We start from the raw sequence: 19,012 nt of genomic DNA, 5'->3' as shown, positions 1-19,012 counted from the left end.
TATATATCTAAATTTTATATATATATATATATAAATTATATTATGAGCATAACAATTTGAGTAAAAAGTTGAATTTCAGAAATGTTTTTGTATGTCCCTGTTTGTGCCCGCCCGCTCACCGGCGTCAGCTGACGGGCTGTCTGGAACTAGCGCCACAACCGAATATCAGGCCAACTAACGTAACTGGAAATGGCAAGCGATACGACACCTCTTGGAAAACAACCATTATAATCAGCACCTCAACTCAGGTTTGAGGAAAAATACTGCTTTATTGTTTTTGATAATACTAACTGATTTACTGACTGATCGAATCTCTTTACTCTCTGCTATCACCATCACTTATCACACGCAGTGTGATGAACCCTCGCAGATTCTTCTAGCGCAGCAGCAGCACAGGATTCGTCGCTCGGACAGCATTCTGTCCTCTGCCTTTGTTTTCCCCTTGTCAGGTAGAAAGGAATTAAATTTCATCAGTACATTTAATCCCTTTATCAGGAACTGGATTTTCCTTTTTCCTTCCTTCCGGAAGTTAGCATCCCTGGGCCTAGACCAGTGGTATCAACGTGGTGCCCGCACACTATGGATTAATTTAATAACAGATCACACAGCAGAAATAAATGTGACAACAGCCAGTCAGTGAATGTGGCAAATATGTCTGCATGTCTATGTATGAATGGCATGGTTTCGTCTATGCCACGATTTCACAGTGTTTTCTTTGTCTGCCTGTCAATATATGAGAACAATCCGTCAAAAATAAAAGTTTGTTTTAACTTGAAGAAATTATGACAGAAATATAATACTACTGTCTACTAAAACGTAATTCTCAAAGTAATAATAATAATATTATATTTTTTTAAGAAATATCATACAACCAAGTTTTTTCCCCCATTAATTTATACAGTTGTGTAGCATCTTAATTGACAAAAAAATAAAAATTCAATGTTTGGTTGTAAATTAAATTTCATTTGATAAATTTTTTTTAAAAGATTGATTAAACTGTTTAAAGTTTTATTAATTCACAATGGATTTCATGGGGCCCTAAATTAAAAGGTAGCTACTCTGTGGAGTTTATTTGTGAACAAACAATGTTTTTGTATTGTTTACATCCATTCTCAAAGTCTAACAAACATGGAAAGCATTTCCTTCTCCATTATGGTAAATGAATGTCATGATTATTATCGATATTGTGTTAAAATAAAGGCGAAAAATTATGTTTTTAGCCATTTTGCCCAGGCCTACTCTCGTATATTTTTTGTGTAATCACACAATCTAAAACTCAGAAAACTCAGTTCAGTTATCATTTTTTATGTGTAAAATACCATGTAACAGTGTTAAAATCTACATCCTGCTCATCCTGCTAACTGCTGTTTTGTCTACTTAGGAGACAGTGTTACTCTGGATAGAGCTTACATATGGAACAGAGTCCACATAGCCAATGATGTGAAGGTCAAGCAGTCGGTTATCTGTGATAATGTGGAGGTGAAACACAGAGTCGTTTTGAATGAGCAGTGTGTGCTCGCCTACAACGTAAGACGCCACAGCACAGCCTCAAATTATAGACAAGAACAGTTAAAATCAAATCAAAGTAACTTGACGCTTCAGATAAAGATCACATCAATTACGAGTGACTGTTAGACTGTTAAAACTGTTAAAAAAATGTATTTCAATCATTCTTTTAAGAGATTTGTTCAAAAACACTGATTCTGAAGCAAGTGAAGCAAGTGAAGTCTTTTATGAGTGAGTCACTGAATCTTTCACTCAAATTGTAGAAAAATAGGATTCTATATTTTATATAATATATAAACTAAATATACAATATATGTTCAAAAACACTGATTCAAACAGTAATGAAGCAAGTGAAGTCAATGAGTGAGTCATTGAATCATTCATTCAAGAGATTCATTAAAAAAAAAAACACTGATTCATCCAGTAATGAAGCAAGTAAAGTCAATGAGTGAGTCACTGAATCATTCATTCAAGAGATTCATTCAAAAAAACTGATTCATCCAGTAATGAAACAAGTGAAGTCAATGAGTGAGTCGTTGAATCATTAATTCAAGAGATTCATTCAAAAAAAAAAAACTGATTCATCCAGTAATGAAGCAAGTGAAGTCAATGAGTGAGTCATTGAATCATTCATTCAAGAGATTCATTCAAAAAAACGCCTACAACGTAAGACGCCACAGCACAGCCTCAAATTATAGACAAGAACAGTTAAAATCAAATCAAAGTAACTTGACGCTTCAGATAAAGATCACATCAATTACGAGTGACTGTTAAAAAAATGTATTTCAATCATTCTTTTAAGAGATTTGTTCAAAAACACTGATTCATCCACTGATGAAGCAAGTGAAGTCTTTTATGAGTGAGTCACTGAATCTTTCACTCAAACCAATTTTATAAAAAGCAATTAACATTTTCTCAGAACCTCTAGTAAATTACTTTGATTTGTTGTCTATTCAGAATTTTAAAAAAATAGGATTCTATATTTTATATAATATATAAACTAAATATACAATATATGTTCAAAAACACTGATTCAAACAATTTTATAAAAAGCAATTAACATTTTCTCAGAACCTCTAGTAAATTACTTTGATTTGTTGTCTATTCAGAATTTAAAACAAATGTGATTCTATATTTTATATAATATATAAACTAAATATACAATATATTTTAAAATGTATATATTAAATATAGGAAAGCTAAATAAACTTAAAGGTGTCCAGACTTATTTAAATGATTATTTAGTCCCTAAATTGTTGATGATCAAAATAGAGGCTTAATGAGACACAAGTTTATTTTACATTAAATATTCTTCACTGTGTGTCCAAATCGCTGGCTAGTTTCCTTGTTTTCTAAAGAAATGTTGATCTGCAGGTTGTGGTGGGTCCAGATATTACTCTTCAGGAAGGCACAGTTCTGTCCATGCACCATCCAGATGAAGAGGATGATGAAGATGAGGATGAGTTCTTGAGCGATGACGATGTTGGCCACAGTAAAGACAAAACCAAACAGAAAGGTTCATGCTCATCTTATTTTCTTATGTGGACATAACGAAGTACACATTCTGTACAATGCTCTGTGATTGTGCCGTTCACACTGACATTGATTTAAATGCTGATGGTCACTGACTTGATCGTAATTTGTGGGTTGAAAATCTGAAACACTATTTAAATGTGTCCTTGTCACATGATATATAAAGTAGTAGCAGTAAAGTATGGATAATTACAAGCAAGTAATACTAAATCTATAGTAAGTACATGTAACTTAACATTACTTAGTACGTACTTGTGTAACAAGCATGCATTAAAATAAATTGATCTTATATTCCTGATAGAAAAAAGATGACGATGAACATTACCTCCTCTAAAAACTGAACATTTTGGATGTCATTCACATGCATGGGCAAAGTGTCATTTTAGTTTTTTTTTATCGTTTTGTCAGTGTTTAACCCAGCAGAGGTTGGTTCAGAGGGTAAAGGATACAGATGGAAGACCAGCAGTCTTGATGACACAGAGGAAGATGAGCTTGCTGAATGCATTTGGGGTGAGATGTCTTCGATTCAAGTTATACTCAAAATATTGTCCTCATTTATTCACCCTTGTTCCAAACTTGGAGCACTTTTTTCTTCACAAAGGATTTTAAAGAGTTGCTATACTGGTCTGATCTATAAATTTGTTCACAACTCGCAACCAATTGATTTAAACTGACTCTATACTATAAATGCAGTTAACATAGCGACTTAAAGTTCAGTCAGTTCCTCACACAAAGCTATTTAGTGACTTCAGAAGTCTTTGGAAAGTGTCAGACGACATAATGAATTTAACCCTCCTGTTGTAGTTTTGACCCAGAATGCTGCATATAAATGTCAAAAAATAAATAAATAAATCCATGGTTTTTAGTACGGGAAAAAACTTTGCATAAGAATTAAGGCTATCAAAAAATACACATCATTTGTTTATTTATTTAGATTTTTTAAAATACGTTTTTAGGAGATATAACCATTTAAATTGTTACACCTTTTGCATTCAGGTCAGTTTTGACCTGGAAGTGAACTGTGGCTTTACATGTGAAGTTATGCAGATTTTGTTGTTGTTGTTGTTGTTTTACATCTATCAGTTAAATTGGTCTCATTTTAGTTATGTAAAATACATTTATACACATGCAATTGTATGATTTAATTTCTTGTAAATTTGACTGTGCATGCACAAAGACACTATAAACAGACAAAAGATGTAATATGTACGAATGAACTACAGCCCAAAGGGGTCCACATTTCATTCTGCTTGCACCTATTGATGAAACATTGCAGGTTCAGGCTGAAAGTGATAGTTTATGCAAGTAAAATGAATATGTTTTGTTTTGATGAATTTATTATATTGTTTTTATGTTTTTGAGTTAATACAGATAATTATCAGTTTATATGTTCTTAGAAATTTCATAAGTCATTGAAATAAAGTGTTTCATGAATACTGAAAAAAAAAAAAAAATCTCAGTAATTAGCTGGTGAAGAAGTGGATTTACATATTTTGAAGTTAACGACAGTTATCATGAGCAATGTAATGTTCGAGGCGGATGTCATAAATGTCAGTAGACCGGGAAGATTGTAAAACGAGCGGTTCATTGATAAATTCGTGAACTACAAAAGGAAAACAGAAGACAACGAGCGCAGCGCTGAAAAGGGGCGGGGCTACATAAGGTCTATACGCTCAAGTTTCACCGGATCAAAACTGACCTGGGAATGGGACAGGTGTATACAGGTTTTTTTAATGAGATGAAGTTAAATAAACAAGCATTGATGATGATATCATGTTTCCAGAAAAAAAAAAAAAATCTCAGTAATTAGCTGGTGAAGAAGTGGATTTACATATTTTGAAGTTAACGACAGTTATCATGAGCAATGTAATGTTCGAGGCGGATGTCATAAATGTCAGTAGACCGGGAAGATTGTAAAACGAGCGGTTCATTCATAAATTCGTGAACTACAAAAGGAAAACAGAAGACAACGAGCGCAGCGCTGAGAAGGGGCGGGGCTACATAAGGTCTATACGCTCAAGTTTCACCGGATCAAAACTGACCTGGGAATGGGACAGGTGTATACAGGTTTTTTTAATGAGATGAAGTTAAATAAACAAGCATTGATGATGATATCATGTTTCCAGGCCTAGCGTTGAATCCCGACCCAGAGAGTGACAGTGAAAGTGAGGTCAGTGAGGGGTCACATGACCTGGGAAGCCACCCTGCATCACCTGAACTGGATGATGTCAAAGGTGAGAAGTGTAAAAGAGTTGCAACCATATATCTTACATAAATATTTATCAGAGCTCTATTCATCCTTTCTAACATCACTCAGATCTCCCAGTTTCATACTAACTGTTCTTTCCCCTCAGTGTTTCAGAATGAGGTTCATGGTACGTTACAGAGAGGGCTGGATGAGAACATAAGCTGTGACAATCTGGTACTTGAGATCAACTCGCTCAAGTAAGTACATACACAGTTCCAGTTCTGTCATGACAACTCTCTGAGGGTTTAGCATGGTAATGTATGTGGCAGTGTTAATGTGTTTGGTCTTGGCGGAATAGATCTGCTACACTGCTGCTGCTGCAGAGCAAGTACCAAGACTTGCTACTGCCAATACATCCACAACATACTGCTCTGAGCATGTAAGAAATACTGCTGCTGCACATATAACATATGTGAAATAACCCCCATATATAACATACATGAAATCACTCCATAGCAGATCTATACAGGTGGAGCTGGGGGAGGTGGAGGGTTTTTGAAGTGCGCTGCTACAGCAAACACTAGCCGAGTATTTGGATGTTGTGCAGCGAGCTCATTGGCTGCTGATACTAAAAGAACCAATCAGCTGCACCATGTGATGTCATTATGTCAAATTGAGTTAGAACCTATCGGATTGCGCCATCTAGAGATTCATGATAGACCTTTGGATTTATTTAAACATTCCAGTTAATAGAATGGTTCACCTGAAAATTAAGAGATTAATTGCCTCTTGTTGCAAATCCATATGCTGCTTTTTCTCTGACACATAACATGAGATGCTTTGCAAAATGTTCACAGAGCTCTTGTCCAATAACAGTTCAAAGTGACCTCAGCTGTCAAGCTACGAAAAATAAACAGTATAAAAGTCATATATGTGACCTGTGCTGGCAAAATGAGTGTGAATGCGCACAGGCTAATTTTGAGCTACAGGCAAAAAAAAAAGTGAAAAATGTCAATTTTAGTCGATTTTGAGGTTTTAACAAAAATGAGTTCATTAAGCCCTCGTCTAGCGATCCCAATGCTCCAAATAGTAATTAAACATCTAAAATGATCTTTATTTGTGTGTTTTCTGAGGGGAGTACCTTTTCTCCGCTCGCTTCTTGCGCTGACTGTCTTTTATGCGTGCGCTTCGGATGACACTTTCACCAGTTGTGCGATCCTGATAAATGTACACATATACACATAATTACAGTATTTAAGTATTCACACAAACATAATCTGTTATGTCTTAAGTGCACGTTTGGGGAACTGTTGGGGAAAACATCTGATGTGTAACACTATATTAGATTCGTGCATTACAGTAAGGCTTAATATATAGGCCGTCTGTCTGTGTTAATCAAACAATAAAAGAAGGAATCACTCGTTCTTCATTGGACTGCTTTTGTAGTTTTAATAATCAATTTATTTGTAATGAACACACTAAAGGGACATTTGATTCTTTGTTTTTCTTACTTGCATGCATATGTTTAGATGTAAAATGAAAAAGTGAATGCATTATTTGTTTCTTTCTTATTTGTTCCACTGCTTTTTTCATATGTTCTTAACAAAGATTTGTATTTGGAGGAAAAGATGCAATGTTGCTTGGTGATTTTGCTCTGGAACCTTCAGAAAACTTAAACTCGATTTTTCTCAGAATTGAGTTTGCTGACTCTGTCGACTTCTAACGGGTGTAGCTCGGTCATTTTTCGTCCTATTCCAATAAAGCATACATCATTTTGAAGGTTTTTAATGGAGAATGTGACATTAAAGGGATACTCCACCCCAAAATGAAAATTGTCATTAATCACTTACCCCCATGTCGTTCCAAACCCATAAAAGCTTCGTTCGTCTTCGGAACACAATTTAAGATATTTTGTAAGAAAACCGGGAGGCTTGGGACTGTCCCATTGAAAGGGATACTCCACCCCAAAATGAAAATTTTGTCATTAATCACTTATCCCCATGTCGTTCCAAACCCGTAAAAGCTTTGTTCGTCTTCGGAACACAATTTAAGATATTTTGGATGAAAACCGGGAGGCTTGTGACTGTCCCATTGACTGCCAAGTAAATTACACTGTCAAGGTCCAGAAAAGTCTGAAAAGCATCGTCAGAATAGTCCATCTGCCATCAGTGGTTCAACCGTAGCGTTATGAAGCGACGAGAATACTTTTTGTACGTGAAGAAAACAAAAATAACGACTTTATTCAACAATTCGTCAACGTAGCGCCATTTTGGAGAGTATCAGCTGGACGCAAATAGCGTATGTTGTTCTGTGTCAGCCGCGCCACAAGGATACGCTGTTTTCGTTCAAATCAAAGCGTAGAAAACATATCCTTGTGGCGCGGCCAAATGACATTGCTTTTGCTACGTGTCAGTGTCCTGATTTGATTCTGAAAAATTAAGAATGAGATTTGAGAGTTTGAAGACTTTAAGTAAATGGAGGCTTTTTTCTATCTGTTCCTCACACAAAATGTTTATGGCTACACAAAAGTCATACTACTTGTATGATAAGGTAAATGTCATTGTCTCTTCTCAGGTACGCCTACAACATTTCTCTGAAGGAGGTTATGCAGATCTTGATTCGAGTTTTGCTTGAGTTTCCTTTCCACCAGCAGGGGGCTCAGAAAAGCACAGCTCAGTATTCATCGCACCTGCTGCCTGTGAGTGTGACTGCTTGACATGTCCAGGGTTAAAGCAAAACATCTCCCAACTTTTTTCAGGATTGTATTTTATGAACATAAAATAAGGTATATTGAAGAATGCTGATATCCAAACAGTTGCTGGTCCCTATTGACTTCTATAAGTTTCATTTTCCCTTCCATGGAAGTCAATGGGGACCAGCGTTTGGTTACCAACGTTTTCCAGAATATCTTCTTTTGTGCTCAACAGAAGAAAGAAACTCATACAGGTTTGGAACAGCTTGAGGGTGAATAAATGATGACAATTTTCATTTTGGGTGAACTATCCCTTTAACACTTAAAGAATAAAAAGTGCCATTCTTGTGCAAAAGTCTTCTGATAATCATTTCAGCCATTATCATTGGCTCTTGATATTGTAATAATTGCATTCATACGTGCAACAGAAGCATGTGTGATTGGTTGTGATGCTCAATGCTGTGTAAAAAATAAATCTTTGCAGCATGAGCAGATCTAAATGTAATGCCACCATCATTTTCATTACTCACTTTAATTGTGACCGTCATATTCAATTTAGTTTCGTTGTACAGAGGCATTTTTGCCACTTTATCTTGAATTTGGGGGCATTTTTGTTCATTTTGGTGGCCTTTTTTGCCCTAAGCCTGATCTGCAATGATTTCAATCAGTGAACTCCATCAGAAATCCATCATACTAACAGAAAACTTGAATTTCTGGATATGTATCATTCTTAAGGCGGGCGTACACGGTGCGATTTTTGCTGTCGTACGAGCTCGCAGGCGATTTTTTTCTCTCGGGAGAAAATCGCAGATGTTCGCATGGTAGCGGCTCGTACCGTGTGAGAAGAATTACGGGCCGATCCGAGACGTTACGAGCACCTCCCGTCCTCCCGATAATTTTCAAACATGTAAAAAAAAATCGGATGCTGTCGGTTTAAATTCGTGGCGTATGTGCGGTTGAACGAGACGATTTGGCGATCCATCTGAAGTTGACCAATCAGAAGATGACAAAAACCAATATAGTCTATAATAATTTGTTTAATTATACAGTTCTATTTTTATTTGTTATTCCGAATGTGCCAAATTTGCCGTTCAGCTTCATGAATGAATATGCCTGTTGTATTTCCGGCAAAACGAGCAGAAATTCAGAAATGGCCTACTCCCTCGAGTTCTTTATGAAGAACAGAAAGTCCATGCTTTTCTCTGCTTTTCAGCCATTCTCTTTGCCATGGCCTTTGTCTTCGTCGCCTGCCACAAAGAAAACTATTTCGTCCTTAGAATCCATATTTTTATGAATGGCGCGAAACGTAATGCTTACGTCAGAGTTGGTAAAATCGTAGTAAATTCGTGTCGTGTGGGACTGCCTCTGTACGATTTTCGGATAAACTCAATCGTGACATGTGCCAGAGCTCACGACGTTCCGACCTTCAGAATCGCACCGTGTACGCCCGCCTTAAGTCAGATGCTTCACCTGTACATTTAGTTTTCAGTATTTGAACTGTTTTTGGAATCTGAACTGCCTTCATAGTAGAGATTCCCTCCACCTTATTTTTCTCTGAGGAAGTAGGCCTTTTTTCTGTCAATGTGTGAGACTTGCGGTTCATTAGCCGCTGTAGGGAAATAATGTGAACAATAACAAAGTGCAGCGAACATAAAACTGTTTGCACTACAAACCAGTGTGTTCATAATTAGGATAATACACTGAACAAAATTATAAACGCAACACTTGTTTTTGCCCCCATTTTTCATGAGCTGAACTCAAAGATCTAAGACTTTTTCTATGTACACAAAAGGCCTATTTCTCTCAAATATTGTTCACAAATCGGTCTAAATCTGTGTTAGTGAGCACTTCTCCTTTGCCGAGATAATCCATCCACCTCACAGGTGTGGCATATCAAGATGCTGATTAGACGGCATGATTATTGAATGTTCATTGAATGTTCGTTATTGAATGTTCATTTCTCTACCATAAGCCGTCTCCAAAGGCGTTTCAGAGAATTTGTACAGTACATCTAAAATGTGCAGTTTTTTTTTTAATTGACTAATTTACACATTTACGGGAAAAATTAGGTGGATAACTGATGCTGCTATTTGAAGCTGCTTTGACAGTCTGTATTATATAAAAGCGCTATAGAAATAAAGCAGACTTGAGTATTTGACTACAGCAGAAGATACTGATAACAGTCCCTGTATTTTTCCTCACAGTTGTTGAAGAAGTGGGCGCCAGTCTTCAAGAACTATGTGAAGAGACCTCAAGACCAACTGGACTGTCTTGCTTCCATGGAGGAGGTTTTCCTTGAACGTGAAACTCATTGGGCAGCTTTGGTCAAAGTGAGCCGTCTCTTTTTCTGCAGTGAACCATAGCACACGTTCCCTTGCTGATTGTACGTGATGTGTGTGCACTTCAGGTGCTGATGAGTATGTACCAGCTGGAGATCTTGGAGGAGGAAGGCATCATGAGCTGGTTCAGACAGAGCTCCACCACAGACAAGAGCCAACAGCTCCGCAGGAATCAAGGGGTGCGATTCTTTTAACTTTTACACTAGATTTTTAATTCTGATCATTGCTGTCAAATTACAAGCTGTCTTTACGGGGCTGTCAGTGATGTGTGTTGATGAAAGCACAGAACATGGGAAAGTTGTGAAAGCAGCGTGACTCGTCAAAATCACACAACGGCAGAGGAGTTACCAGAACAAGTTTTCTGGGAATGGACTGAAATCTGGGTGAAAGAGGACTATGTTAACTATGTGGTTATGTCTTGTCTTTCTACAGCTCTTGAAGTTCATCCAATGGCTAGAGGAGGCTGAGGAGTCTCCAGAAGGAGACGAATGAACATAAACCAACATGTTTGTGACTCGCACACTTTGGACGGTCATTTATACACTTTACAAACCAGAAACAAAACACATCTTGGTGTGTTTGTGGAATGTTTAATTCCTGACAAATGGCAACCTATATAAGGTGTGGAAATGGATATTTATTCAGTTTTTTTTCTTTGTTGATTTCTGTATGGTTGTAATGCTTCAATTGTTCAAACCAAAAATGAAAATTTACTTAAAGGGTGCTGTATTTAAATTGAAAGCTAGTGGTTGGAATGGGTACTGCAGCAGTCCAAATTCAGATGACGCTCACGTGGGTTACCAGATTGAGAACTATAGGAACGAGCGCAATTGACAATGGAAGGCGATGAGTCTTACACTGTAGATGAGTTGATTTATTTGTTTTTTAATATTTCCCTGGTCATAGAGCTTATTAAATGGATGCAGAGGCTTTTTATGTTGGATAGAATCTGCAATCTCGGAGTCAGTTTGTTTGCAGGCTTCCATGGCTACAACTGGCAACCCTAGGTGTCAAATACTATTGGTTAAACTGGCAGTGGGCGGAGTCACAGACCAAAACAAAAACAGACATTCTGACATGGAACGCACATTTCGAAGTAGAATAGCTGCCTGTAGCATTGTTTTCAGAGAACTTAACGTTTCCTAAATATCTACAAATATATTATGGTATTTTATGCTTTAGTACAGTCAAAAGAATTACATACAGCACTTTTAATTTACCGTCATGTTCAAAATATGCATTTCTCCTACGGAACACAAAAATGATATTCTGAAGGACAAACATTGAATTTTATGGATAAGGAATAATAAGATTCAATAAAAATAACATTCTATGAATATAAAATAACATGTCCATACTTATAAAAGTAAAGCAAGGGAAAGACCTATTGCGACCCTTTAAACCTTTGTCTGTCACTCATCTTAAACATCTTAATTTATGACATACAGACCCTTTTGATAATAAATGATTTATATAGGTTACTTGGTTATGAATGTCTGGAATATTCATTTTGAGATACCATTTTAGTTTTTTTTGTGAACCTTGATGACAAAGTGCACAACAGAATTAAAGTGATTGAAGTTGACATGAACACACAAGAGTTATGAATGACTTTTAATATTGGTAAATTAGTCAAGCAGAACGGAGCTGATATTATTTTGGATTCATAAAAAATGAAACGCAGATATAAAGACAGTTTGGATCCCTTAAAGTGTACAAGGCTTGAAAAATATTTTCATTGGCAAAACTCTAAAATAAAATTATACATAGCTGTTTTCATGCCCATGATTTATGACGCATTCAAAGTTAATTATCTTATTCAAAAACTATCATGACTCCGTCAGCTAGTTCTTTTTATCCTGATTAACAGCACCATGGATGAAACCAGCTACGAGCGCAAACCCCGTTATTCCGAACAGCGCAGTCAAGCCTTTCCACATGTTAGCGCTGTTCTCGCGCCGCTGTATGAAGCTCTTGTAATCACCGGGGATCAGGACGTAGCTGCGGCCGTCTTTGGGCGGCTGTAACCTCATGATCTTGTCCTGCTCCAGAACCAGCTCCCCGAATGCGGTGAGGGCCGATCCCACATGCAGCAGCTCCTCTCGCTCCTCTAGGGCCACAGGCTTCTCCCCGCTCAGCTCTCGCACGACTGCGTCCATCAGCCCCTCTTTGGCTTGTCTGAGCCGCTTGTGCACCTGCTCCAGGTAATCGCCGCTCGCCTCCAGAGGAGAATCCACGCGCACCGAGACCTCGCTGATGTATGCGCCGGGCTGGACCAAGCTGAAGGGCACGGTGTTGGTGGTCTGCTGCTTGTTCACTTTTTTGGAGACCCTGTGTGGATGTTTTTTTCATGCTTTATAATAACTGGTTTTCACTACCAGTCAAAATAGTTTTTTTGAACTGTAAGAGTTTCTCTTCTGCTCACCAAGCCTGCATTCATTTGATCCAAAGTACAGCAAAAACACAGTAACATTTTGAAATATTTTTACTATTTAAAAGAACTTTTCTATTTGAATATATTTTCAAATGTCATTTATTCAAAGTATTCATTATTTTTTTTAGCATCATTACTCCAGTCACACGATCCTTCAGAAATCATTCTAATATGCTGATTTGCTGCTCAAAAAACATTTATTACCATTATTATGTTGAAAACAACTGAGTAGAATTTTTTCAGGTTTCTTTGATGAATAGAAAGTTCAGAAGAACAGCATTTATCTGAAATGGAAATCTTTTGTAACATTCTAAATGTCTTTATCATCACTTTTGATCAATTTAAAGCATCCTTGCTAAATAAAAGTATTCATTTCTATAACCCCCCCCCCCCATATATTATACTGACTCCAAGCTTTTCAATGGTATAGAGCATAATGTTACAAAAGCTTTTTATTTCAGATAAATGCTGATCTTTGGATCTTTCTATTCATCAAAGAATCCTGGAAAAAAATATATATTTTAAATTGTAAAAATATTTCACAATATTAATGCTTTTGCTGTATTTTGGATCAAATAAATGCAGGCTTGGTGAGCAGAAACTGTTCAAAAACTTAGTGTAGACTGTTAGTGTAGCTCTCGTGCTGGATGCTGATTGGTCAATACTCGCTAAAATGAGTATAAAGCACAACAGTCAGGTTCCAGAAGAGTTTCTCTAAAGGAAAATAGATTTTTAACAATGACTGATCAAATTTTAAAGACAGACCTGATGTGAACTCTGTTGTTAATCGATGCTTTGTTGAAACCATCTGTTTACATCTGTTGCTTATTTTTTAAATAATAGTGTTTAATAGCCGAATTAGGGGTGAAAAACTACATTACCCATGATGCTGCACAGAAAATTCCACCAATCAGAATTGCAACAAGCACCAAATGACATCTTTAGCTCCGCCCACTCACATGAAGCACAGCGAATGACGTACTCAAGTTGGTAAATTACAGTATATAGTTTCTCAAATGTGACCCTGGAGCACAAAACCAGTCATAAGGGTCAATTTCTTGAAATTGAGATTTATACATGTATCTTTACTTAATATCCTAATGATTTTTGGCATAAAAAAAAAGTCGATAATTTTGACCCATACAATGTATTTTTGGCTATTGCTACAAATATACCCCAGCGACTTAAGACTGCTTTTGTGCTCCAGGGTCAGAAATATATAGTTTCTATAGATACAATCAACAACTTTATATGGATAGTTTTGTATTTCTCCATTTTTAATTTGATTGTCATTCACAATGGTTCATGGGATTGTAGTTCTTTCCCTCACTAAAGCCGTTTTTTAAAGTCTGGTACCGCTGTCTTTTTGCTTCAAATCAATGTTGGTAGTGTTGTGATTCACCTTGTAGTTTGGTTCATGGATTATTAAGTTTTAACAAAAGACTTTTAAAGTCCCTATGAGAAAAATAAATAGGCAAAATCCTTCTGGAATCAACAGCGCTGAAGAAGTAGGCATGCACTCTTGAGAAGACAAACTATATGCCAGGAACTATACCTTCTAGAGAAGAGGTGCCCAAACATTTTACTATGACAGGCTAGAAATCTAACTTAACTGAAGGCTGAGGGCCAAAAGTAAATGCAGCATTATTTCCAATTATATCATAACATGCATATTTTTTAAAAATCATAAAAAAAAAAAAACTACATTTCAATGCAAAAAATAAATTGGGAAGGAAGATATGCTTCAGTGACATGTTTTTACAATCCTATTGTCTAAACAAGCAACATGATTTGCAGTGAAGCATGTTTTTACCATGTTTTCAGAGCAGAGTTCCAGTACTTCCAGTGCTCGTGCACAGTAATCTTTTGGATGACACCATGACGGCGTGGAACGAACTGGCTGGAAATGGGCTCTCCGATGGCCTGCACCAATCCTGCAATGGAGGGACAATAAAGATGCATCAATTACGACTTTTCAAAGTACGAGGTGCTATTGAGCATTTTATTTACCTTCTACAGCAACATAATGAAGTCTCTTGTTGGACGACGCATTGAGAATCCTGAGCAGGTGATGGTCTGCTTGAAAGTTTGGAATCTCCTGGAAAGTGGAGGAAAGGTCAAATTCACAGCAGCTCTTTGGATGTGCACACTTATAAAACTGCTCTGATTTGGCATTGAGCTGAATCCATTTATGTCCCTTTCATCCAAAGTGACTTACATAAACTTTCATACGAGTCATTCTATATTTTAGCATACATGTCACATCAGGAAAAACATGTAACACTGCTTTCTCAGCAAATCATCTGTTGGTTTCAGTTGATATATTTTATCTGCTAGTTGCCATTAAACAACATTTTGATTTTACAACGAAAATGATATTTTTCCTGCTGGTGAGTTTGTCAACTGTATGGGTTTACAGGTAACGTAGTTAACAATTTCACCATTTTGACTCAATGGCAGGTTTTGTCTGGCCAACCAAATGTTATTTTCTTGATCAGGTTAACCTCAAATCGTAATATTTATTTAAACTGAAGTCATGAAAATATTGCAAACCGTAACAATGAACCCAACATAGTTGATGGGCAATTAATATACTCCTTAACAAGAGGTCACTAGAGATCCAATACAGAAAAATGAAGAGGAAGTTTACCATAATGTGTTGAGAATGAAATCACATGATGCTGGTCACATGGTTTTGTTAGTTTTCAGGGGATGTTTCGTTAGTTGACCATTTAAACTCAATCTATTTTCTAATCTTGGCATTTTACTTTTTTTATTCATTATTTTGAATTCAAGACTCAAAGCGGATATTGCAAAAACTCATTTAAGTGAAAGACAACTGAAAACTGTATTCTCTTGGATAAAATATGTGACCCTGGAGCACAAAACCAGTCTTATTAAGTCGCTTGGGTATGTTTTTAGCAATAGCCAAAAAAAACATTGTACAGGTCAAAATTATAGATTTTTCTTTTATGCCAAAAATCATTAGGATATTAAGTAAAGATCATGTTCCATGAAGATATTTTGTAAATTTCCTACTGTAAATATATTAAAACTTAATTTTTGATTAGTAATATGCATTGCTAAGAACTTCATTTGGACAACTTTAAAGGCGATTTTCTCAATATTTAGATTTTTTTGCACACTCAGATTCCAGATTTTCAAATAGTTGTATCTCAGCCAAATATTGTCCTATCCTAAAGTTTATTTGTTCAGCTTTCAGATGATGTATAAATCACAATTTCAAAAAATTGACCCTTATGACTGGTTTTGTGGTCCAGGGTCACATATGTTTTTTTAAGAAATGTATTAGAAAAAATATATAATCATCATCAATGGACATGAAATGCACACTAAATTATGGAATGACCCACATATCCACCTTGTGCATCTACAGTGTCTTGATTAAAGACACAATGATGATACTATACGAGTTATAACTTGTGGGTTTGAGGCTGCTCTAAAAACCAGTGTTCAGTTTCTTTGCTAGCAGTGATGTGGAAGTCCTTACTGTACCTTCAGCTTCTGTACTTCTTGTCTTTTATCTGAATATAGTTTATAAAACAGGCCAGAGAAGGCGAAGCAGGATCCCGCACATATGACGGTCAGTGGGTTGAGGAGATGGTCACTCATTTCTGCTCTGGAGGAAGAGAGAAACATGTAAAGCTTGTCTGAAATGTTTAGTTGTAAAACATAGTAAACATAGTAAACCCTAACTACCAGTCTCAGCACAATCAATAGCAATGGGGCTGGCAGATTGGTTTATCAACGTGCTAAGCTCTTTCTCTTTCGAGGTTCTTAAAATATTATCATGTGGTCATGCAATTAAGTGAAAAGTTTGTTAATAGTTGTTTTAAAATGTTGAGCAAACTAGGAAAGAAATCCACATCTTGTCCAGCTAGTTCCGTTTCGTTTACTAGAACCTAGTTTTGTTTTCACTTCACGTTTTTACGTTTCTGAACAGATACAGTACAACCATAGCATGTATATACAACAAAATATCTAAATGACAAAGCGTCCTGAAACTATTGAGCAAATAGCGACTTAAGAGGCAAAAACAACAGTTGAAGGCGGACAAACCTCAGCGAAAGTAAAACCTGTCAGAGCTGTTTAGATCACGATGAATCCGGAAACCACGGCTTTATATTATACAGAACTATTACTATGATCACTAGTTTGATTAACGACATCTATATTATATATTATATTCACAGCAGCTTTTAGAATATGCTCAGTTGAATGGTTCTCACCATTAGGATCCTCTTTCTCACCTGAAGTTTATTATTGTACACACATCCAATCCGCCAACACTTGAGTTGCAGTGTGCATGTGTGTCCGCAGGAGGACTCTGATAAAGAAAACACACTCCACTGATAGGCGATAAGAGGTAAACTGCACTAAGAAGTGAGCATCCTTATGCCCTACTAGGCGTGGTTTCCAAACCAATGAAGCGCAAACCCCGCCCCCGCCCGGATTTCATTGGTCAGTTCAATCAGTCAATCACCAAAAGTTCACACGTCGTCGATTCGTCAGGTAACGTTACGCTAGTTTTGAATTAATGTTATTTTGTAAAGCAAATTCATTAAGTATTTAATAAATAAAACTTATATTTTCAGTGTATAAAGTTTATTTGAAGCGCACTGCTGAAAGGGGTCACATGCCAAACAACAGTAAAGTAAATAAAGTCAATTTTGATTTCATGCCGACTTTAAAGGAGTAACGTTAGTTCACGTCCAGAACAAAAATGTACAGATAATGTACTCACCCCCTTGTCATCCAAGATGTTCATGTCTTTCTTTCTTCAGTCGTAAAGAAATTATGTTTTTTGAGCAAAACATTTCAAGATTTCTCTCCATATAACGGACTTCTATGGTGCCCCTGAATTTGAACTTCCAAAATGCGGTTTAAATGCAGCTGCAAATGGCTCTAAATGATCCCAGCCGAGGAAGAAGTTCATGACGGTTAGGGTAGGTCTAAAAATTCCCAACTCATTTTCTCCTCCAACTTCTAAATCGTCCTACATCGCAGTTTTGCCGTTTTTTTGTAAAGATCATTTGATCTTCTTTGCATGTTCACTTTGTAAACACTGGGTCGGTACTTCTGCAGCGATTTAGGACGATTTTGAAGTTGGAGGAGAAAATGAGATGGGAATTTGTCGACATACCCTAACTGTCATGAACCGGAAAAAACAGTTCACGCAGAGCTAGACAAGACGAGCGGGGGTTTTTTCTCCCTTTATTATTTCTCTTTCAAAAACAAACATACAGAAATACTTAACGTCAAACAGAACACAAACAAAAATGGGGGATACATAAAAAAATATATACATCACGGAGGGTAAAACATTAAATTTTACAAATAACATTTTTTTAATATGAGACGTTTTTATACATTTCTTGTTTCTTGTGATTGAAGTCAACGAGTCATAAAATATTTTAAGTTTTTTACAGAAAAACTTAAAAGATGGGGTAATACATTATTTTTGCTTTATGTACATGAAACTTCCCAAGAATGACCTTTAACGTGTTATCAACTACAGTTCAGAAAAAGGATCATAGATTCATCTATTTTAATTATTTTATTAAATATATCAAAAACCAACCTAGATAAAGACGAGCATATGCAAATTTAATTTGAATAAAACGGAGCTCTTTTGGGCACAAACTTCAGGGGCTAATAGTAACTTTTTTGCTTCAACAAATCACTTTATCGTTTAAAAACCGCATATGTGTTTACTCAGATTGCTTTTGTTAAATGGTATATTTTGTTTTAATTTTTTTAACAATTTAGTATGAGAAATACACAAAAACAGAACGCATGGGGGGCAAACACTTTTTCACAGCACTGCATTTCTTCATAAATTGGAGTCAGATAAATGTCTAATTGGAATGAACTGATATTGTAATAACTTGTTGACATAAGTTGCATACTTAAAGAGACAGAAGACAAAAATGTAAAAAGATACCAAGGCAATATTTTAAACATTATTGAAAAAACGAATATGTTTGCGAAAGCAATTATTAACAATAAACAAGAGATTCCTGTAAGAACAGCTGATGGGGTGATGAAGGATGTGTTGTCGGTGTTTTAATGGTGCACATTTTACCATTTTAAGCACAAATCACTGGTCAAGAAAATAGCAAGAATTGCACAAATACTGTAGATAAAGCCGTGTAGGTAAACTTGCAGACAGCTTCTTACAGAAGTACAGAGTCAGTGTTGTTTCACTCAATATTGATGGCTTCAAACAATTCATAAGGAGTTGAAAAATGTCTCCTAGTTAGTTGGAGTTTATTGTGAGACCAAATAAACTATACACT

The 19,012-nt window shown here is 36.3% G+C and overlaps 2 protein-coding genes across 6 annotated transcripts in view; one reads left to right on the top strand and one right to left on the bottom strand.

Annotated features, from left to right (window-relative positions):
- LOC107727499 (translation initiation factor eIF-2B subunit epsilon-like) overlaps window positions 1–11,936 on the top strand; it is a 17,593-nt gene extending 5,657 nt beyond the window's left edge. Inside the window, exons 5-14 of the mRNA XM_016537371.1 lie at window positions 353–449; window positions 1,382–1,527; window positions 2,881–3,022; window positions 3,448–3,549; window positions 5,166–5,273; window positions 5,394–5,484; window positions 7,802–7,925; window positions 10,124–10,249; window positions 10,327–10,437; window positions 10,691–11,936. Of these exons, the coding sequence (XP_016392857.1) occupies window positions 353–449; window positions 1,382–1,527; window positions 2,881–3,022; window positions 3,448–3,549; window positions 5,166–5,273; window positions 5,394–5,484; window positions 7,802–7,925; window positions 10,124–10,249; window positions 10,327–10,437; window positions 10,691–10,750 (1,107 nt within the window). The 3' untranslated portion in view covers window positions 10,751–11,936. The remainder of the gene's footprint in view (window positions 1–352; window positions 450–1,381; window positions 1,528–2,880; window positions 3,023–3,447; window positions 3,550–5,165; window positions 5,274–5,393; window positions 5,485–7,801; window positions 7,926–10,123; window positions 10,250–10,326; window positions 10,438–10,690) is intronic.
- A 68-nt stretch (window positions 11,937–12,004) lies between these two features.
- Window positions 12,005–17,486, bottom strand: LOC107727523 (mitochondrial ubiquitin ligase activator of nfkb 1-A-like). Of its 5 annotated transcripts, none has more exons than XM_016537412.1 (5): window positions 17,458–17,486; window positions 16,209–16,330; window positions 14,703–14,790; window positions 14,506–14,626; window positions 12,005–12,589 (listed from the first exon to the last, which is right to left on the bottom strand). In XM_016537412.1, the coding sequence occupies exons 2-5, from the start codon at window positions 16,323–16,325 to the stop codon at window positions 12,103–12,105; spliced, it is 813 nt and encodes a 270-aa protein (XP_016392898.1). In that variant the 5' UTR covers window positions 16,326–16,330; window positions 17,458–17,486; the 3' UTR covers window positions 12,005–12,102. The 5 variants fall into 5 exon arrangements, with proteins under 5 accessions (XP_016392898.1, XP_016392899.1, XP_016392895.1 ...); XM_016537413.1 differs by lacking the exon at window positions 17,458–17,486 and adding an exon at window positions 16,964–17,077 and having other exon boundaries at window positions 16,209–16,332; XM_016537409.1 differs by lacking the exon at window positions 17,458–17,486 and adding an exon at window positions 16,964–17,076 and having other exon boundaries at window positions 16,209–16,327.
- Window positions 17,487–19,012: the final 1,526 nt, after the last annotated feature.

Source organism: Sinocyclocheilus rhinocerous, unplaced genomic scaffold (genome assembly GCF_001515625.1).
Source record: "Sinocyclocheilus rhinocerous isolate Xijiao unplaced genomic scaffold, SAMN03320098_v1.1 scaffold306, whole genome shotgun sequence".
In the NCBI taxonomy this organism is placed as follows: Eukaryota; Metazoa; Chordata; class Actinopteri; order Cypriniformes; family Cyprinidae; genus Sinocyclocheilus; species Sinocyclocheilus rhinocerous.
Note: the sequence above shows the minus strand (reverse complement) of the source record. Positions and strands in the feature narration are given on the sequence as shown.

What these genes read in the sequence shown, in the direction of transcription:
- LOC107727523 (XM_016537412.1), bottom strand. Translation starts at nt 16,325, where the DNA reads ATGAGTGACCATCTCCTCAACCCACTGACCGTCATATGTGCGGGATCC. An exon ending in TCATTATGTTGCTGTAGAAG is followed by an intron (nt 14,627 to 14,702) that starts GTAAATAAAATG and finishes CCTCCATTGCAG; the next exon opens with GATTGGTGCAGGCCATCGGA. An exon ending in AACTCTGCTCTGAAAACATG is followed by an intron (nt 12,590 to 14,505) that starts GTAAAAACATGC and finishes ACATCCACACAG; the next exon opens with GGTCTCCAAAAAAGTGAACA.